Source organism: Neolamprologus multifasciatus, chromosome 12 (genome assembly GCF_963576455.1).
Source record: "Neolamprologus multifasciatus chromosome 12, fNeoMul1.2, whole genome shotgun sequence".
Lineage (NCBI taxonomy): Eukaryota > Metazoa > Chordata > Actinopteri > Cichliformes > Cichlidae > Neolamprologus > Neolamprologus multifasciatus.
In genome coordinates this window covers 30753532-30771985 of record NC_140450.1, presented here as the reverse complement: position 1 = coordinate 30771985, position 18454 = coordinate 30753532, and the positions used below count along the sequence as shown (strand labels likewise).

At 41.5% G+C, this 18454-nt stretch overlaps 2 protein-coding genes across 4 annotated transcripts; one reads left to right on the top strand and one right to left on the bottom strand.

Annotated features, from left to right (window-relative positions):
• Positions 1 to 1534: 1534 nt before the first annotated feature.
• On the top strand, positions 1535 to 14454 carry rad9b (RAD9 checkpoint clamp component B). 3 transcript variants are annotated; one of them, XM_085179854.1, is made up of 11 exons: positions 1535 to 1726; positions 2074 to 2144; positions 2930 to 2995; positions 3135 to 3249; positions 3345 to 3444; positions 3611 to 3717; positions 3908 to 4014; positions 4770 to 4834; positions 5091 to 5213; positions 7523 to 7712; positions 8614 to 14454. In XM_085179854.1, the coding sequence occupies exons 1-11, from the start codon at positions 1693 to 1695 to the stop codon at positions 8740 to 8742; spliced, it is 1107 nt and encodes a 368-aa protein (XP_085035980.1). In that variant the 5' UTR covers positions 1535 to 1692; the 3' UTR covers positions 8743 to 14454. The 3 variants fall into 3 exon arrangements, with proteins under 3 accessions (XP_085035980.1, XP_085035981.1, XP_085035979.1); XM_085179853.1 differs by having other exon boundaries at positions 1538 to 1726; positions 2858 to 2995; XM_085179855.1 differs by lacking the exon at positions 7523 to 7712 and having other exon boundaries at positions 1536 to 1726; positions 2858 to 2995.
• Positions 9083 to 18376, bottom strand: pptc7a (protein phosphatase targeting COQ7 a). The gene is made up of 6 exons (XM_085179857.1): positions 17783 to 18376; positions 16365 to 16544; positions 13212 to 13410; positions 11522 to 11645; positions 11313 to 11442; positions 9083 to 11202 (listed from the first exon to the last, which is right to left on the bottom strand). The coding sequence occupies exons 1-6, from the start codon at positions 17982 to 17984 to the stop codon at positions 11144 to 11146; spliced, it is 894 nt and encodes a 297-aa protein (XP_085035983.1). The 5' UTR covers positions 17985 to 18376; the 3' UTR covers positions 9083 to 11143.
• Between the last annotated feature and the right edge of the window lie 78 nt (positions 18377 to 18454).

Here is an 18454-nt window from a genome sequence, read left to right as displayed (position 1 = left end):
TTACATTGTGTTCCTTTTTACAGAAAAGCACTGGGGTTAGGGTTAGAGCACACACACCTAAAACACACACTGCTGCAGTGGGGACAGCCACTCTCCCTCTCTCCATGTAACGCGAGAACTAGTGAGTGAGTGGGGTCTGGTTTGCTTTTAGCTGCAGAAGGAGCATGGTGGCAGAATGCAGGCATGCGATGGAGGGCTAAAACCCACATACAAAGAGAAGTAAAAGTTACAAGTTTTTAAGGCACAAAGAGTGTTTTCTAAATATGTCATTCCTGGTGAATAGAAGTCATTCTGTACGGGTCTAATTCATGCCAGGAGAAGAACTTGATTTTCTCATTTAACGCATATTTAAGGCATCTCTTATATATAACGACCTTACTGTCCTTCTGCCAATCACATCTGTTCTTGTCTCAGGAGCCAGCTTTTACAGGAGGACGCACACCCTACCTCTACAGTATAGCAAGCATCTACAGTACAGAGCACATGAGACGGCAAATGAAGCAGCACTATCTCAATGTCCTGCACGCATGCATTCAGTCAGGTCTGTATCTGAATTCATTCTGAATGCAGTGAAAGTTTGTCTCACACATAAACTGACCAGCACAGTCCAACGCATCCTGTGTTTTGGATCACCCAGGTCACGATGAGACCCACAGGAGAATGTATGGAGATCATCATTGCAAAGAAAAGAGCATGTTTAAAACTGATCCAGAGAAGAGCAATGCAGCAGCAAATAAGCAACAAAGGCAAAGGAGAAGCAGCGACAGAGCTTATTCTGATGTCACACTTCCAAAAATAGTCAACAGATGATATATATATGTATTTATTATAATTTATAAATAGGTTGTCGTAGGAAAAGTCTTACATTCATACACATGCTAATATCCAAAATACATCAATGAATGTAGCATATCTGTTATTAAGGCAGCTGAGACTTGTGTTGTTTGCATGTTCTCTTTGGGGACTTCATCTTCCTCCCACAGTCCAAACATATTAGGTTGGTTATGTTGTCTGTTTCTGTATTTATCTATTTATTTAAAAATCATTATAGTTTCTAATTAGTTTTTTTTTTTTTTTATTTCATTTGAACTTGTTTTTGCTTTTAATTTAATTTCAGTTAGTTTCCATTATGAGTTTAGATGTTATTGTTTGAAATGTTTAATTTGTTAAGATTATCTAGTCTATAATTATTATTAGGAAAATGTAGGAATATGTAAGAGGTAAGATTTAGGAAAATCATTATAGGTATTACAAAAAACAAACATATTGCTTGAAAACGTGTATTTTGGTCACATGTAAGAGGAAAGATTTGGGAAACTCAATAAAATCTCGATAAATGTCCACCAAAGCCTTGTAAGATAATTTAAAACAAAAAAAACATTTACCAGACTAACAGGATATATTTTCTGCATTTTTAATGTTAATTCAGTAAGTTTTCCAAGTTCGCAAATCCTTTTGGATTTTTAAAAAAATATATATATATATTTTTTTTAAAAAACTAAAACTATGTAGTTTTAGTTTTTATAGGTAAAACGACTTAAGTTAACTAGGTATTTTTAGTTCCCTTAACTAGTTTATTTTCCTTTAACCAGTTGATTCGTTTTAGTTAACTATAATAACCTTGGTAATGAGCCTGTGACCGTAGAGTCACCGTGATTAGCCGTGACAGGCCTGTGTCTGACATAGTAAACCATGAACTGCGTCCTGGAAGGAAACTCTATAAAAGGTAATATAAAGAACACTCGAAGAAGATACGAACAGAAATTTGCTTTAAAAATAACATATTTAATTCTATAATCTTGATGAAAGTTGTTCAAGCTACGAAATTGTTCATTTGGAACGAACAACGGGACTAGCTTATCTGATGTAGCTAAACTGGCTAATAATGAGTTAGCTTTAGGGGGTCATGACCCCTAACATTTTCAAACAGAAAAGTGCACTTTTCTGTCTGAAAATGTTTCGTTTCGTGGTATTAAGAGAAAGAAATATCAAGGTTATAGTAAAATAATACAGTATAGTAAATAACAATATTGTGTCAAACTTGAACTGTGGAGGGGCTGTGTTGTGTTTCAGCATTTGGGAAGGCTATTCATGCCCTGTCCCGGATTGGAGATGAGCTGTGGTTGGATCCAACGGTCAAAGGGGTGAGCAGCAACAGCAGCTAGATGTAAAAAGGCTCATTGACGCTTTATTAGGTACACTTTGAAAAAGTATTTGCCAAGTTTAAAAAAAAATAATTAATGGTATTAAACTTGTAAATGGCTTGTTGTCCTATAATCTGTCAAAAACGATTGAATAATATCAAGTCACCACATGCCAAAGAAGCTCTATTGGATCGAGTTGTGGTTGAACATTTTCATGTTCTCAGGTAGGCTGTAGCATTTAAACCATGCTTATTTAGTACTCAGGAGCCCAGAAAATATCCCCTACACCATTACACCACCACCATCAACCTGGATTGTTGACAGAAGCCAGGAGGGAGCCATGCTTTCATGCTAATTTATGCTGACCCCACCATGTGAATATTGCAGCAGATATCGAGACTCATCAGACATTTTGTAAACACTACAGATGGTTGTTAGAAAATCACAGTAGACCAGCACATTTGGTATTAACGAGCATGCAACCTTGCAAGTCACTTCAATCCTCCATTCTGATGATTGGTTTGAACTTCGGCATGGCATTGTTGTCATGTGATTTGCTAATTAGATATTTGTGTTAATGAGCAGTTAAACAGGTGCAACTAATAAAGTGACCAATGTGTGTGTACAAGAGCATCTGTATCAATAATCTCCAGGTGTTAAGGTATTCACCACCTTACTTCCTCCACAATAATTTCTCTCTCTCCCTCTCAAAGCTGGCCCTGAGATCAGTGAATTCTGCTCATTCTGCATACGCCTGTTTCCTCTTTTCGCCGCTCTTCTTCCAGCAGTACAATCTGGATTCAGTCAGGGAGCAGGACAGTGGACCAATCAAATGCAAGCTAGTCATGAAGGTATATCAGCATTGCTGTTTTTTTTTCATTTGTAGGCAAAAACATCATCGTAACAAGTGACTGTTCTGTAAAATTAGGGCTACACATCATGCCGTTCTTTCAAGACTTTATGATTAAACTGCGTCTCTTTGTTTTAAAGTCCGTGCTGCCACTTTTCCGTTGTTCGACTTCGATTGAGCACAGTGTGAAACGGTGTCAGATATCAGTCAGCACTGGCAGTGACCAAGTGATCGTTCAGTTTTTCTGCAGACACGGTAGGAAACTGCATAAATGACAGTAGGTGTGCATGCAGTTTATATTTTGAACACATGGTGGCACTGTGCTCTAAATGTCTCTGTTTTTGAGTTAGGCATAACAAAAACCTACAATGTGCGTTTCCTGGAAAGTGAGGCGCTGCAGGCAGTGTTTGCCTCACACCTCTGTCCCAATGTGCTGAAATCTCCTGCCAGGTTAGCATTTCAGCATTAGAGCCTCACTCTTCTTTTCTACAATCAGTACATGCTCGCTGCCTGTTGGTTTTGTGTTTTAGACAATACCAAGAATATATATTGACAGAAAACAAATGTTAAAAGTAAGCAGCCAGAGCTGCCTGTGTGTGTTTTCCTCTTTCTTCAGGCTTCTAGGCGATATGGTGATGCATTTCCACGCGTCTCAGGAAGAAGTCACTCTGTCGATGTCCGCCCCGAAAGTCAGTCTGAGAAATTACAACGAGGGGAGAAATGGTCAGTTAATGTCAGACTGCCATTTAGCTCAGCCCACGTGTGGCTGACACGTTTCACAAAGTGCTTAAAAGTTGCACAAGCTTTGAGATGAACATAAAACTTCCTAACATACTGCATGTTCAGTTCTTTAAGCACATCAAAGGAAACACTGTAACGACTGTTGTTTGACTTGGATGTACCTGTGTGACAGATCACATGAAGATGATGCACACTGAGATGTCCTTACACCCAGACGAGTTTGACTACTTTCAAGCCGGAATGGACTCGGACATAACCTTCTGTCTGAAGGAGCTAAGGGTAACGGGGTTATTTTTGGAGGCCTCCTTGCTCCTGTCACATGAGAATATTATGTGTGCGGAGAGCGAGAGTGACACTAGCTCACATGTGAGCAATTCATGTCTAAGAGGTCATATTGCTCTCCTGTACTCGGTGCTCAGTATCATTTCCATGTGAACTTTCCCCTCAGTGCTGTCGCTCATCTTTATAGCAAAGATGTCTTGACCCGAGTGAGGCTACACTACGTAGAAAAAGTAACTGAAGTTGAAGGCTCCTCATTGCATGCTTTATTATAAACTTTAAAACCAAGTAGGAATGAGTGTGGACTTTATGGGCTGCTTAAAGATTGGCTATTTATAATTTGATTAGCAGAAAAAGCTGAGAGAAGTGTAATGTGTAGACTAGTGTGATCAGTAAAGCAAAATCACTTGGCTTATAGAAAAAGGAGACAGTTTTGTTGGATATTTGAAATAACAGTCTGTGTACGTTCAGTTAATGAGACTTGGCCTGCATTAATGCCTACAACTCTTCACCCTAATGTCTTGGAAAGTCACTTGGGCTTCCCGCTGTGAGGCTCCTCGTTAGCCCGCCTAGTCGTCTTGTTCCTGTCGGTTTTGGAAAATCGGGTTTGGACGGATTAGAAACTAGGCTTTAAGTTTTAGTCTTAGCCTTAATTTGATGTATATCTCCAGGCTGATAATAGTTAAACATGTCACAATATTAGCCCACACTTTTCAGCAGTTAAACTCAGTTGTTGCTTTTTTGTTTTTTGCCAGGGGTTACTGTGTTTTGCGGAGTCACATTGCCTTCCGGTGTCGGTTCACTTTGGCAATCCAGGAAAGTACGTTTCCTTGCTACTGTCATTACCTTGAGTGGAATTTATTCACTCAAATTACACAGGCTCTGTGGTGCTGTTCAACAAATTAACAACAGCTAGACTGCAAAATTCTTTAACGTTTATATATCACTAGTCACATCACTAAGTGAGCAGTTGTGGTGTGTTTGCTGCTAAAAAGTAAAAAGTGCTGACAAATAAAAAAAAAAAAAAGAAGACACAGTGAAGGGATTTCTGCCATGGAAACGCACTTTGTTTGCAGGCCTGTGTGCTTCTCTGTGGAGGACATGGTCCTTGAGGCCACTGTGGTGCTGGCTACGCTGGCTGACTTTGAAAGCAGAGGCCCCTCACAGCCTACAGAGACCCCAGCCCCGACTACACACAGGTAACGACCACCACTAGCTTCACTGGCAATACTTTTAATCATCAGTGCCTGGGGGGAAAGAAGGGTAATTACTGCAGTACATTTTTTTAAAGCTATTTTTTAAAATTAATTTGAGCAAAATAAAAAACCTGAGAAAAATTACAGAACATAAAAGGAATTCATCTCATTGAAAACACAAGAGACCACACAATCTAGTTAGAAAACAAGTCATTGGCAGATAAAAATGCTTAAAAAAAAAAGATCAAAATCATTCAAAAAACTGTCATAAACAAAAAATCTGCTAAATACTGCAACAGATAAATCATGCAGATTTACTTTCTACATAGTCCAGATATTTTATGACCTAGAGAAAGGGTCCTCGGGCCTCTTTGAACAGCCTGTTTGTTTGTTTTTTTTAGTGGAGTTTGATGTCATTTGTCTTACCCAGTCTATAATATCTGATAGCTTGAGCTTCCATTTACATTTTTAAGCTATTAGCCTAAAAGTTTGTTTGTAATTACGCCCCTGGATGGCAATCAGTTAGAATCTGCACTCATCGGACACTTTATAGAAGACCTTTTTGCCTTCAGAAATATTCCTTAGCTATTTTAGTCCATACTGACATGACAGCATCACATAGTTACTGCAGGTGTCTTGGCTGCATATCCATGATGTGAAACTCCTGTTCCACCACATCCCAAAGATGCTCTGTTTTACTGAAGTCTGGTGACTGTGGAGCCCATTTGAATTCTCATTCAGGAAAGCAGTTTGAGATTATGAGAGCTTTGTGAGATGGTGCAATACCTGCTAGAAGCACATGTCAGAAGATGGAGACGTACACTGTGGTCATAAAGGGATAGACGTGGCCTGCAACTATAGTGTGGCCTTTAAATGATGCTCAGTTTGACTAAGATCCCCAAAGTTTGCCAAGAAAATATCCCCCACACCTTTACAACACCATTACCAACTCAAACTATTGAAACAAGGCAGGAGGACATGCTTTCATGTTGTTTATTTTAAATTGTGGTCTTGTCATCTGAATGTTGCAGCACTTCTTAAATCATCAACATTTTTCGGTATTCTGTTGTTCAATATTTGTGAGTCAGCATGAATTGGATTCTCAGTTTCCTGTTTTTAGCAGACAGGAGTGCCACTTATTGTGGTCTTCTGCTGATGTAGGTTATTTGAATTACTGTTGACTTGAAGCAGTGATACATCCATCCATATATTTTGTATACGATTATTATTCTAACGATTTAAATTGGCAGGAGTTACATGGGTTAAGGAATTATGGCATATGAGGATTGTATTTTATCGTTATGTTGACCAGCTGGTGTCATTGTCGCAGTCTTTGTGTGTCCAGTTTGTCAGGTCTACAATCCAGTGTACTGAAGAGCAGAACTACCTGAGCCTCTCTCCTGGAACTCAGTCAAGCTGGTTTGCCCTCATTGGCTGTTTTTAGCCTCTTAAGAGGCATCATGTTGCAGCAGCCAGCCTTGTGTCTGTAATGGAGATAAATAGGGCAAGGTCAGGGCACGCAGAGTTGGGTTAGAAGCCCGTCAGTGTGACAGTCTATAATCCCCTCCTCCACGCTATGCTAGCCAGAGTCTCTGTCCTGCTTTGCTAGCCTGCTCTCTCCCTATTGTCCTCTACTTGTGCGTCTAGTTGGATCTTATTACACCATTCCCAGCTGCACTGCTCAACATCTGGGTCATTTGTAGCTCGTTTTGCTTGTGTACACTGCTGGAAGTCTGCAGAGACATCACCAACCCCATGATTCGACCCTCTGCAGTGCTCCTGTCCCTAATCCTCAGAATTGATCTACATTTTAATACTTTTTTTTCCTGATGAAATTCATCATGCAGGATATTTCTGACTATATGCAATGTATTTGTGTTTTTCATGGTATGATAAGTACAATACTTGCTTGCCTGCAGACTCTGGGGCCTTTAGAAGCCTCTTTACTCCTTCCTGCTGTGCTCCTAATTACGTGTCTAGGTTACTTCTGAGGTTGACGTGTCGTGTGGTTGCATGCACGAGGTTGTTGTTTTGTTCCCTTTTACCGTGCTTAAGGCTGCTTTCGCCATCAGCTGATACAATGCTAGGTACTGTTTTTGTAAAAGCAAATAACGGCTATGTTTTTAATATTTATATGGATTGGAAGGTACTACACAACGTCCTCATTTCTAAAACTAGTAGATATGTTTATCAATACTGTCTGAATATATGTGTGTAAAAACACTCTGAATCTGTGTTGAGATACAAATTTGCACCCATGTACCTGCGTCATCTACAGCTTGCAGACACAAGTGTGTTCTGTCTGTTCCCAGCTGTGCAGATGCAGCTGCTCTGCCTGTGGGTATACATGAAACTCAGAGCAACAACCTCCAAGTTCTTCCTGATGTAACAGAGCTTGTTGAATCCAGCCAAGGCAGCCCTATAACCTACCCACCTGTTCTGATGCAACTCCAATGCCAGGGCGACAGTGCTTGTGCTGGAATGACCCCACCTTCCAGCATGGTAACAAGAGCTCGCTCTTGATTTTTAAATCTTAACTTGGATCTGGAGATGGTCTGTGTGTTCCTTGTGGTTTGGATGCTCTACAGTCTTTCTGAGAAGTATGGTTCAGGGTGTGCTGTAATGGTTTACAATATCAGCTGAGACATGTCTTATGTTCTTTGTCACCGTTTAAGATTTAAAGACGTTTGCTGAACCCAAAACCTTTTAGCAAATGTCTTCTGTGCAACTTTCCCTGTTAACACAGGTTTATTGCTTAATAGTGTTTAAATTTAAGACTCCTCTGATGAGCCTTCAGGTCATCCTACAAGCTGCAGACTGCACTGTGAGGACACCTCCGGTGCAGGCCCGACTCAAGACAGGAAGCGTTGCCAAAATAAAGCATGCTAGTCGAAACTCCACCATCCAAAAATTTTTTCAAATGCACAAGAAGATTATGAAGGCAGATGTGCAGCACTAAGTGAACTTAAAATTTTGCCTGTGTGCATGTGAAATAACTGACTGCTCCAATACTGTTCTGCATATCAGTTCTGTAGCATGTCATTATTTTGAGAAAATTAACTGTAATGATTTATCATAGGAATATATTTAGAAAAATCCCCCGCTCGCCCCTGCAGGCGGTCAATCCTTCAAGCTCGGGTCCTCTACCAGAGGCCTGGGAGCTTGAGGGTCCTGCGCAGTATCTTAGCTGTTCCACTCAAGATCTTGAGCCAGTCTCCCTGTGGACACTGTTTTTAAGTGACCCTCATGCAGTGTCCTCTGTTGTACTGAGATTTAACGTAGAAATTGACAGGTGGTCAGAGCAAATACACAAGTGCTGTAAATCTAAAATGAGAAAAAAAAAATGGCAGAATGTTCTTGAATGAACTGCATACACTCATGTTTGGCTATTTGTATCCTGTAGATCTGCTCCCTGCTGTTCAAGGCCTTGTCCTCAGAACCTGGTGATGACGATGATGACGGTGTTCCCAGACTACCTGTCCTGGCATATTTCAGTGATGAGGAAGACTATCCGAGAAGCCCGTCACTCTGAGGGAATAGCAGTCACTAATTAACAATATTCTTTAAATAGTTATCAAAGTGTTAATCTCTCCAGAATAGTTTTTATTAAATATTGTTTATTGTTAAAATGTTTTTTTCCAGTTACTGTTCATTGGAACAATATACCATCCATGTTGTTGGTCAATAAAAATGTGCCATCTCGGGAAGATGCCACACCCATCTGATGGTAACTGGCACGCATTGTGTCTGAGGAATGTTGTGGCACAAACAAAAGTGTTCCCAGACTATAGAGTAGTGAGCCAAATGTCCTTCATGTGAACAAAACGCAGCTGCAGTGTTCAATACACATCAGAGCCATGAAATACAGCAGGTTAATAAATATTATAGTCTTTATTTAAACATTGTACACATGTGAAAATGTTTTTGTTTCTCCCACATAGACATGCTCTGGTTTAAACAGAAAGATGAAGCGGATGAAAAGGAGTCATCCAGGGAGGTGTGAAACAGGAAGCAGGGACAATGGAGCTTACAGTGGTAGTGCCAAATGACTGGGAGAAGTGCTTTATTTTTTGTTAAGGCTGCTTGGATTGTCCTCAGTGCTGTAACACTTAGAAAAAAAATAAATAAATCACATTTTGCCAACTAACACTGTTCACCGTCCTGAATCTGTTCTCATTTCAACATGACACCTGACAAGGTGTCACATCAAGGAAACTATCCTTTCGATTAGTGCAGATTGTAAACAGTGATCTAAAGATCCATGGGAAGGATTTTCTAAGTGTGGGATGGCTTTAGTACTATTCCTGATTGAGTGCAGAGAGGAAGCAGATTTCAGGAGAACGGGGGAGGGGGGATAAAAACAAAACAAAACACTGGGGTTAAAATGATGGTGTTAAGACAGCAGGGCATGATGTGAAAGCTCTCTTTTTTTCCACCTCTTATGGCTACTTAACAGTTTAATGCTTTGTGCTCAGTGCTGGCACATTTTTAGGGGGAAGGTTGAAGACTTATTTGCCAGTATCAATGACACATGATACAAGGCACATTGTAATATTACACAAAAATGTGGATTTTACCGTGAAATCTTCCTGTAGTGACGCAAAGAAACATACTGACCATTTTTCACATGAAACCTGCAGTGACATGACTTAAGAATGCGCCACTGGAGCTCTACAAGCAGGGGGAGAGGAGGGAGGGAGAGAGACAGGAAAAGCAAATGGTGACTGTGAACAAGAGTTTCTGTAAGCTGCTTGACGCGGCGAACAATCCCCACGGAACAAAGAGGTTACAAAAATACATTTGGTCACCTGACCAATTTCCGCTGCGTTGAACTTCTTCAGATATGCTCCTTAAGCTTTGTGCGTTTAAGGCTGCGAGACCAATTCAGACCAGCGGATATGGAGAAGTCTCTAGCCTACACATCCATTTCATTGACACCGATTGCACATTACTCAATAGACACACACCGAGGAGCTCATGTGCATTCGTCACCCATTCATACACACATCACACATAATCACAATCAAGACTTCAGCAGTAGCTGTGAGATTAAAGGGAGGACATCAGTTTGACTATCATTTATACTATATATATATTTATCTTGAGAGGCTTTTGAGCTACAAAATATTCTTAAGTTACAAAATATGTGCAATACTTGAACTGGTATGGAAAAGGCAGCTGCCACTCTTTATGAAATCTTGTTGGATTATCCTGCCACAAGAATCAAACCATCTGTGTATACCCATGTCACATCACACTTGTTTCGTTTCTGTTTTTGCAAACATTTAATGTAACATCCCAGAACAACATACCATTCATATCAAACATATGCTCCCTGCCCTTTCGTACAAGTTTCCAGTCCCTTTCATAAAGGCTTCCTAAGTACCACTGTATTATTAAGTGCTTGCACAAGACAGACCCATTTATTGAGCTTTAATGCTGCCATTTCTCGTGCGCTTCCCTTCTTGAGGACTGTTTAGTTCTGTTCGGCAGGCCAGTACGTGGCCACATTCACATGCTAACACACTCTTGGGCTATGTCAGCATCCGTCTTCTCTGAATTGCAGCTTCTTTCCTGCGGCAACTATCAGAAGAGGCTGACTTATCCTCATCAGCATGCCCAATGATCCCAGCCAATGGGATTATCTGGTGAGCATTGGAACACTGCAGCCTGGCCAACGGGGTGTGTGGCCTTTAGTCGGATTTATCTGGCCACTGTCTGATGTAGAAAACGACAGAGAAAAGGGCATGTTGAAGGATTTCTTTTGTTTGTTTTTAAATGTGTGGGGTTGGCCAAGTGGGGGAGACGGTGGGTGGATGAGGCAGAGTAGATCCTTTAGGTGTGGGGGAAGCAGACATTAGCTGTACATCCTGGCCAGCAGGAATCAAAGCAGTCCATCACCTGCAGCGGCAGATGGATACTCCGTGCAGACTCTAGTCAGTGTACTCAGCCACTATGGAGAGCAGTACTGTGATGTCATCTGGTTTTCCTCCTGCATGGACAGGAAACAGCAGCCAGTTAGGTTTGTTGCTTGAAAAACACGTTTGTAACCGTTCAAATTACAAAAAATACTCATCTTTTTTGTAATACTTGGACACTTACCTCTTACATGCAGTCCATTGTCACAGGCAAACTGTGCGAAAGGTGACATGTAGTTGGGGTCATAGGCCAACACGTGGGCCTGCTCTGCGATGCTGCGGGCCGTCTGCTGAATGCTCTCATAGTTTGTGTTCTGAGGAACCAAACAAAGCAGGCATTAGGCGTTTATCGTGCCCTTTTCTGATTCTACGGCAGACATGTTTGTCACTCACCTTGAGTTTCTTCAGCTCTTGCAGTATCATGTAGTCTGGCATGTTGTCAAAGAGCCCATCAGTGGCAGTGAGGATGATGTCGCCCAGTTGTACGTCAAAGGAGGTGCTGTCTGCAGCGTCAGGGCTGAGACACAGGTGAGTTTCAGGTAAGAGACAGATGCAGTAATTTTTGTCATTAAACGTACCGACTGAGCTTAGCAAAAGAAACTTCGTTGCTAATGGATAATGAAAAGTTCAGGTAATCATCACACAAGGTTTTTTTGTTTTGTTTGTTTTCTTGGAAAGGACAGTTGGGTCCAAGAAAAGGTGCTGCCATTATGAAGGCGCTTCAAATACACAGAGGCAGGAACCAAGTTAGTTTGCCAGTGTCGGGTTCAGTTCCTGGAAGATGTCCTTACCCCCTAAATCCAGTCGAGAATGTGATTCATTACAAACTGCCTGGACTGCATCATGACACAGTGAGCCAAAGCTCCCAGGAACAGCCTGTCCTGTGCTCTAATTTTTTAAATGTATTTTTTTTATGAAGCCAAACTACAGTCACATGGGGAGAAAAAGCTGCTGTAGCGGCTGTTCTTGCAGCTAGTTAGCACTATGAGGACACAGCCACACTTACCAGAGCTGTTCCTCATTCTTTGTTATATGTGCACACTGGGTGATTCATCATTAACATATTCATAAGCCAAAGACATTTGTGACACTTGATAATTACACAGCCAGTATAGTTATGAAGATAATCATCGGGCAAGAAGGCAAAAATCTGTGGGCTTATAGCTATGAAGCAATGCATCGAGAACATGATGTTTCCCTTGTATATTATTACTAACACAAAGACAGGCAATGAAAATGAATGTACAAACGGACTTGTGGCAAATAAAGAGCGGTGTGGCATTATCATAGAGAGTGCAAAGTGCTTAGCTGTATGTTTAAACATCTTTATCCAAACTTTTAGTGCACTCTCAGGAATGCTGTAACTAGTTGTTAGCTTTGACCCTTGCACTCTTTTCTGTTGGTTGCTACATTAGTGACTGAAAGCTTAATCTGCTGATGCACTAGGACTAAATCCTTCATCCTTCAATGAAATGCTCGAATGTAAAAGGATTTCTCAAATCTATGGGCTGTCTGAAACAGAAGCAAGGTCAGCATTTAAGAAAAGTAAATACATATATCTATAGTAACAAGTAAGCTCAGTTGCAATCTTTTGTTTTTAGTTATTTTTTAAGAATAAATTGCTTAATTTAAGAGGAGTCTGCTGGTGCGGGATTGGCTGTGGACTTGTGGATTTGCCCTATCAGCCCACACAGACTTTGACCTGAGGTAAGAGGGAAAGCTTGGCACACATCCAGGGCCTGTCCTGCATTCTGACATCTACTGTGCTGCTGCTTGGCACGCCACAGCAACGAGACACAGCAGCACGTGGCCTCAGACACACTGGTACACTGCAGCTCGCTGCAGCGCAGTCGCTATAGACGCTTAGCCTTGCAGCAGGCGCTACTGAATGTTGTGCAGTGCATGCTGTTTCTGCAAGCAGTCTGCCTTGTTATAAGTAGAGTATCATGTATCACATCTACTGTAAAGAACACATGAATGAGCAATAAAGTGTGCTGATGACACCCGTCCGTGTCACCGGTAGACTCGCTCAAATTAGTGTGGGAGAGCAGATGCACCAGGTGTTGCTCGTTAAGTGTTTCACCTGTCACTGAGGACGGCCCCCTCAGCCCCTGGGGGAGCAATGGACAGCTGGAAGGGGGTGTTGAAGTAGTGCTGCTGCTCATCTGAGCGGTGGACCACCTCCCCTCCCCGGACCACCAGGAAGCCAGAGTCTCCCAGGTTGGCCGTGTGCAGCCGATGACTCTGCCGGTCCAAAACCACAATGCAGGCCGTGCTGCTTCCTAAAAATAAAAAAACAAAAAACCCACACGTCACTTTTTATTTTCAACGCAAAACAAAGAAAATGTTTAAGATTAAATAAACAAATAAAAATGGGTAAATGCAACACTATAGCACATTAACCATCTCTGCACCCAAATACGTGTTCAGCTCCCAAAAGAAGAAAGAAAGCACAGATGCAACATTAAAAGCTGCAAACAGCCAAAAATCTTTCAGCTTTCAACAACAGCGGAGCTGTCCTCTCTGGTGCTGCAGACAAGACAGGACAACTAACTTATGAGTCTGTACTCAGAAGTTAGCAGGAAGCCAGTTAGTCGTCATGTAAAGATGCCAGACGTATTTTTTATAAAAACACAAATGTATAGCATGACTTTACTTGTAAACACAGAACCACAATACCAGCAAGATGTATGGAGGGAGAAGGAAGACTAAATAGATTTTAGGACTAGGAAAACAATAATCACAGCACTCAGCATTCTGAAAATACACATCAACATCAGCCGCTGCAGAGGCTATATGTGGAAACAGGGTCAACAGATCTTTGCTTCATCAAGCGGCTAATTGATAAAAAACATTCTCAAGGCACATTTTAAAAAACAGGAGACATCTGTGTGAAAGGTCACACAGATTTAGATCAAGCGGCACAGTGCTTCGGTGTCTGCATGTCTGTTAGTTTACGACGTAAGGTTTGTTCTTGTGTCCATCTGATTTCTGGATTAGAATAAACTGACATTTGCATCGTTTTGCCCTTTTCAGAGGAGGCCGAGTTGTAGGACAAGTACTGTGGTTGCTAATAACAATAACAATTAACAACGCCTGAGTTCTTTTCCAGTATGGCGTGAAAGTGTGACAATAAGCCAACATGCACAGCACTGGCCCACTGGAACTGTGAAAAAAGGTTTGAGGCTGGAAACCATTTATTGATTATTTTTAATACCTGTGCTTCTACTATTGTCACTACTGTCACATGTAAATAAATCATCTATAACAGCAGGAAGGACGGTGATTAGGGAGTACAGACTTTAATACAGACATTTCTTTAAAAACAACAAAAAGCAACCACTTTCTCTTACTTTTCTTTTAGTTTTACACAACTTCCAAGTGAAACTGGGAGAAAATGAGGTCCAACGTTAAAAGCACAAACTTAACAATGAGAGCAGATTTTTTTAAAATTTGTCCTTCTGTGATGGAAAGGAGGAAACACGAGCTAGTGGAAATGCGGGACAGCGTGTTGATCACACCCTGCTGGTGAGTCATACTGGCCCACCAAATATGCTCTTTGGGGGGATCAACCTTCAAACCCCCTCACGCACTCTGACTCACTCCCTTCTTTGTCTCCAGCAGTACAAATTTACTCACGCTACCGGCCTCAAGAACATTCCTTCTGCCATAAAAAAGCAACACAATACAGCGTTGTTTCCCCTGGTGCACATGTGATAACGGGATGGAAAAGTACTGACACGCGCAGAGACAGATCTGTTCCAAACACATGATGATGTTACGTGTTTGTACACGTTCTGTCGTCGGAAGCGGCGCAGAGAAGGAAAGGGATCGGTGGAAGTGAAGTGCATGGAGCAGGTTGAGCCTAGGACTTTCTAATGGGAGCTGGCTGTTCTATTACTCATGATGCAAAAATCTCTAGCCAGCTACCATTAAACAAAACAGATGTAAACGCAGCCCAGCCCAAGAAAACTGAGCTCCATGGAAAGCCTCCTGTTTATTGCCTGCTGCACAGCAATGCTTTAAATCTACGGCCCTACACAGTGCTAAGTATGTACCAGAAATGGAGCATAAAGATTTGTCTACCGCAGCTGTCTGCAAAGACTTGTTGATGTTTCTTGACAATTTTCAGTAAACCCACAACGCTGTGTTCAAAATTTGTACAAATTTTAATGATTAAAAACAAAAACAGCTTTGGTGGCCTTTATCGTCAAACAGGCACATTAAGTTGTAGACGCGACTCAGATTTGAAGTCAGCAGATGTTCAGTGTTTTGACCTCTTCGACTACCAGCTCTCAAGGTAAATGTCTCTCGTCTATGTGGCACCCTCACTTTGGTTGACACATTTCCAGAAATGGCCTCAAGATATGAAATGATCTGATGAAGTTAATGAATTATGGACTATTTCCTATTAAGCCATGGCCTTTGAGGCTTTTAATAATGGCCGCCATTATTTCAGAGCAATCTTTACCTCTATCAGCAGAATTAGGTTTGTACCTCAATCCCAGACTGTTATAAACGAAATCGGATTTTTATAGTCAATTGTCAAAAAGTACATGTCACTTGATTCAATTTCACACTTTTAAAATTTGCTTTAAAAAAATTAAATAAAATCCTGCCAACCAGGCCTTTAAGATCCAAGAGATATTTTTTTGTGAAGCACAAGAATTTGTGGATGTTTTTCATCACTCAGAGAACATTTTGTACCAGTTTGTATTATGTCACTTGTTGTTTGTTTCTTCTGTGAAGTAATGATGCCAATTGCAAACCAAATCAATATGTACAATTGCACCACCCTAATACTTAAGATGCGAGTCTTTCAAAGACTCGATGTGGGAGCAATGGTCTTTTTCACCATTTTGAACTGTTAATCATAGATCACCAGTTGGGCCTACTGAAGGTTATTTTTAGAGAGCGTCTGCACATTGTTTCTAGCTGCAGTTCAGTGTCAGATTTCAAGGCAATCAGACTTACAGTGCAAGAGATGTGGCTTTTCTTATATTGAATTTGTTGTGCTGTAACCACCTTGATACCATCTAGCCGCCTGGGATCACATTACTTGGAAAGCATTTGCCCATCATTTCCATCGACTGTGCCAAATTTTATGGTTGTAGCCCATTTAAGCTCATGATTTGACAGATAATAAAAATATATATAAATAAACTGATACAAGCTGAATATGGTTCTACGCTTTTGGGAAAAACTGAAACCCTGCGTTTACAGTGGCTGCACTCACCCAGTAGTGGCACTTTGTTCTGCAGTAGCTCATAGTAGCTGGTTGTGAGGACTCCCACCGGGTTGCTGGGTACAAAGCGTCCTTCCTTCACTAACCTCTCACATGTCTTCATCAGTGTACCCGAAAACTGTGACGGGTCCACGCCATAGTCTCTCCAACCACCTACACCATCCGCCACACCTAAAAGGAGTTGATTTCATTATGGGAAATAATGATTAATCCCTTATTACATTAAAAAAAAAAAAAAAAAAAACTTTCCTCATAACCATTAATTGTGTAATATGTACAATGTTTAAAAACAAAAATGAAAGAAATCTGCAAACTGGAACTCCATATTTCAGTTAAGAACATTGAGGATTAAACTAGCACCAAGATGCAGATATGATTTTTAACATTCCACAGGTAAGCCTGGAGGACAATGCCTCACAGCTGCATGATGAACAACAACAATCACTCCCAGCAAGATGGAAAAAGACGCCAAAAATGACAAAATGTACAAAGCTTTCAAATGTCCCATTACTCAATTCAAGCATTTCTCATGCTGATTGGTAGAGTCTCTGCTCATCTAACAACTTCAGAAAGTTGCTTCAAGTAGCTCCACATTACTGTCCCGCTTTATGTTTGTTGTAATTTAACCCACCTTAAAATCTGTCCCCTCAGTTAAATGCATTAAATCCATAAGGGAAACCTTCATTAACCTTTTTACAGAAACATGGCCTGCTTATTTGAGTTTCACTAAGAGCTTTTGTCCCATAAGGAGCACTTAGCTATGTGCAAGATTTTCCTAGGAAGGAAACTCTAGTCTTGTTACTCCCAGGGCGCAGACATCTGCTCCACTGACCATACATGGAGGAGTCTCACCACCCTGTGCCACAGCTAAGAAACAGGCCTCTTCAAGTCAGACGCACAGTTCAACTGATGTGCCGAAAAACAACAACTTTGCGAAAATATTACAGTAATCAATAGCAATCATTTAGAAATACCCAGACAGTCGTTAGATATGCATAAAAGCTGCTAAGGTCTTCAATAATAGGTTTACACGGGATCAAGGCTTCCGTGCTTAAGAGTCTTTTTCATCAGCAGGTTTTAAAGTCTGTATCGGTTTTGGCTGCTTAAGATATTCTTTATGTCATGAATGAATGCTGCACGCAATATGAACCCACTAAAAGTTCAAGCGTACAAAGAACATGCAACAAGCACAAAAGTCTGAAAAATACACGCACAAATTTAACACTAGAAGGCATTGACACAAGCCTTCTGATCCGTTTCATTCTGAAAAAACAAAACAAAAAAAAAACACGTGCAACCCACGGAGGGGCTGACCCCTGACCTGTCAGTCACGTCTCACCCAGTGTACATGGAGCAATGTCTTATTGTTTGGTTAAGCTTTCATCAGCAAACAGACATGGGATACTCACCCAAAACATCGGCAGATCTGTGTCGGGCAATGAAACACGCGTCGTCCCCATAGCACATCCCTTTCTTCAGGATGCCTCTGCGGAAATCCTTTCCAAAACCGCAGCTCGCTGTCACCAGACTGTAGTCACGGCTGTCTGTCTGAGAAAGTCCGCCGATGACAGCTCTGGCAACCAGTCTACCGTACGACAGCACGGACAACATCACCTACGACACCAGCTCCCCCCGAAAAAACCGGCCAAGCTAGCAGTCCTGCTAGCTCAGCGTCGACGCGAGCACACTATTATATTGACTTGCTAGTTTGCTAACGAGGCTGGAGATGTGCGGCTGAGCTACCCAGACAGACAACAGCCGCCACGCACGCCCAGACAATGCCTCCCGCTGATATGACTACAGCCTCTGCGTGCTTTATTCTTCCGCCTTGATAACTAGGAGAAAGTTAAGGAAAAACGTCGCCCGTTCCCCTCCAGAAACTCTGTAAGCGTTGATTCTCGGCGGCCATGGCGCCACTTCTGCCTCGGAGACGCTACATAACACAAAATGTGGACCTACAGCCCTGCGGTCTCAACACACTCTGCTCCACGAACCCGGTCTTGTGACTGCTCTGACGTCAGACATCGTTACGCAACGTACACTTCCTGATATGGAAATATTATATTCAGTCAGCTTTTACT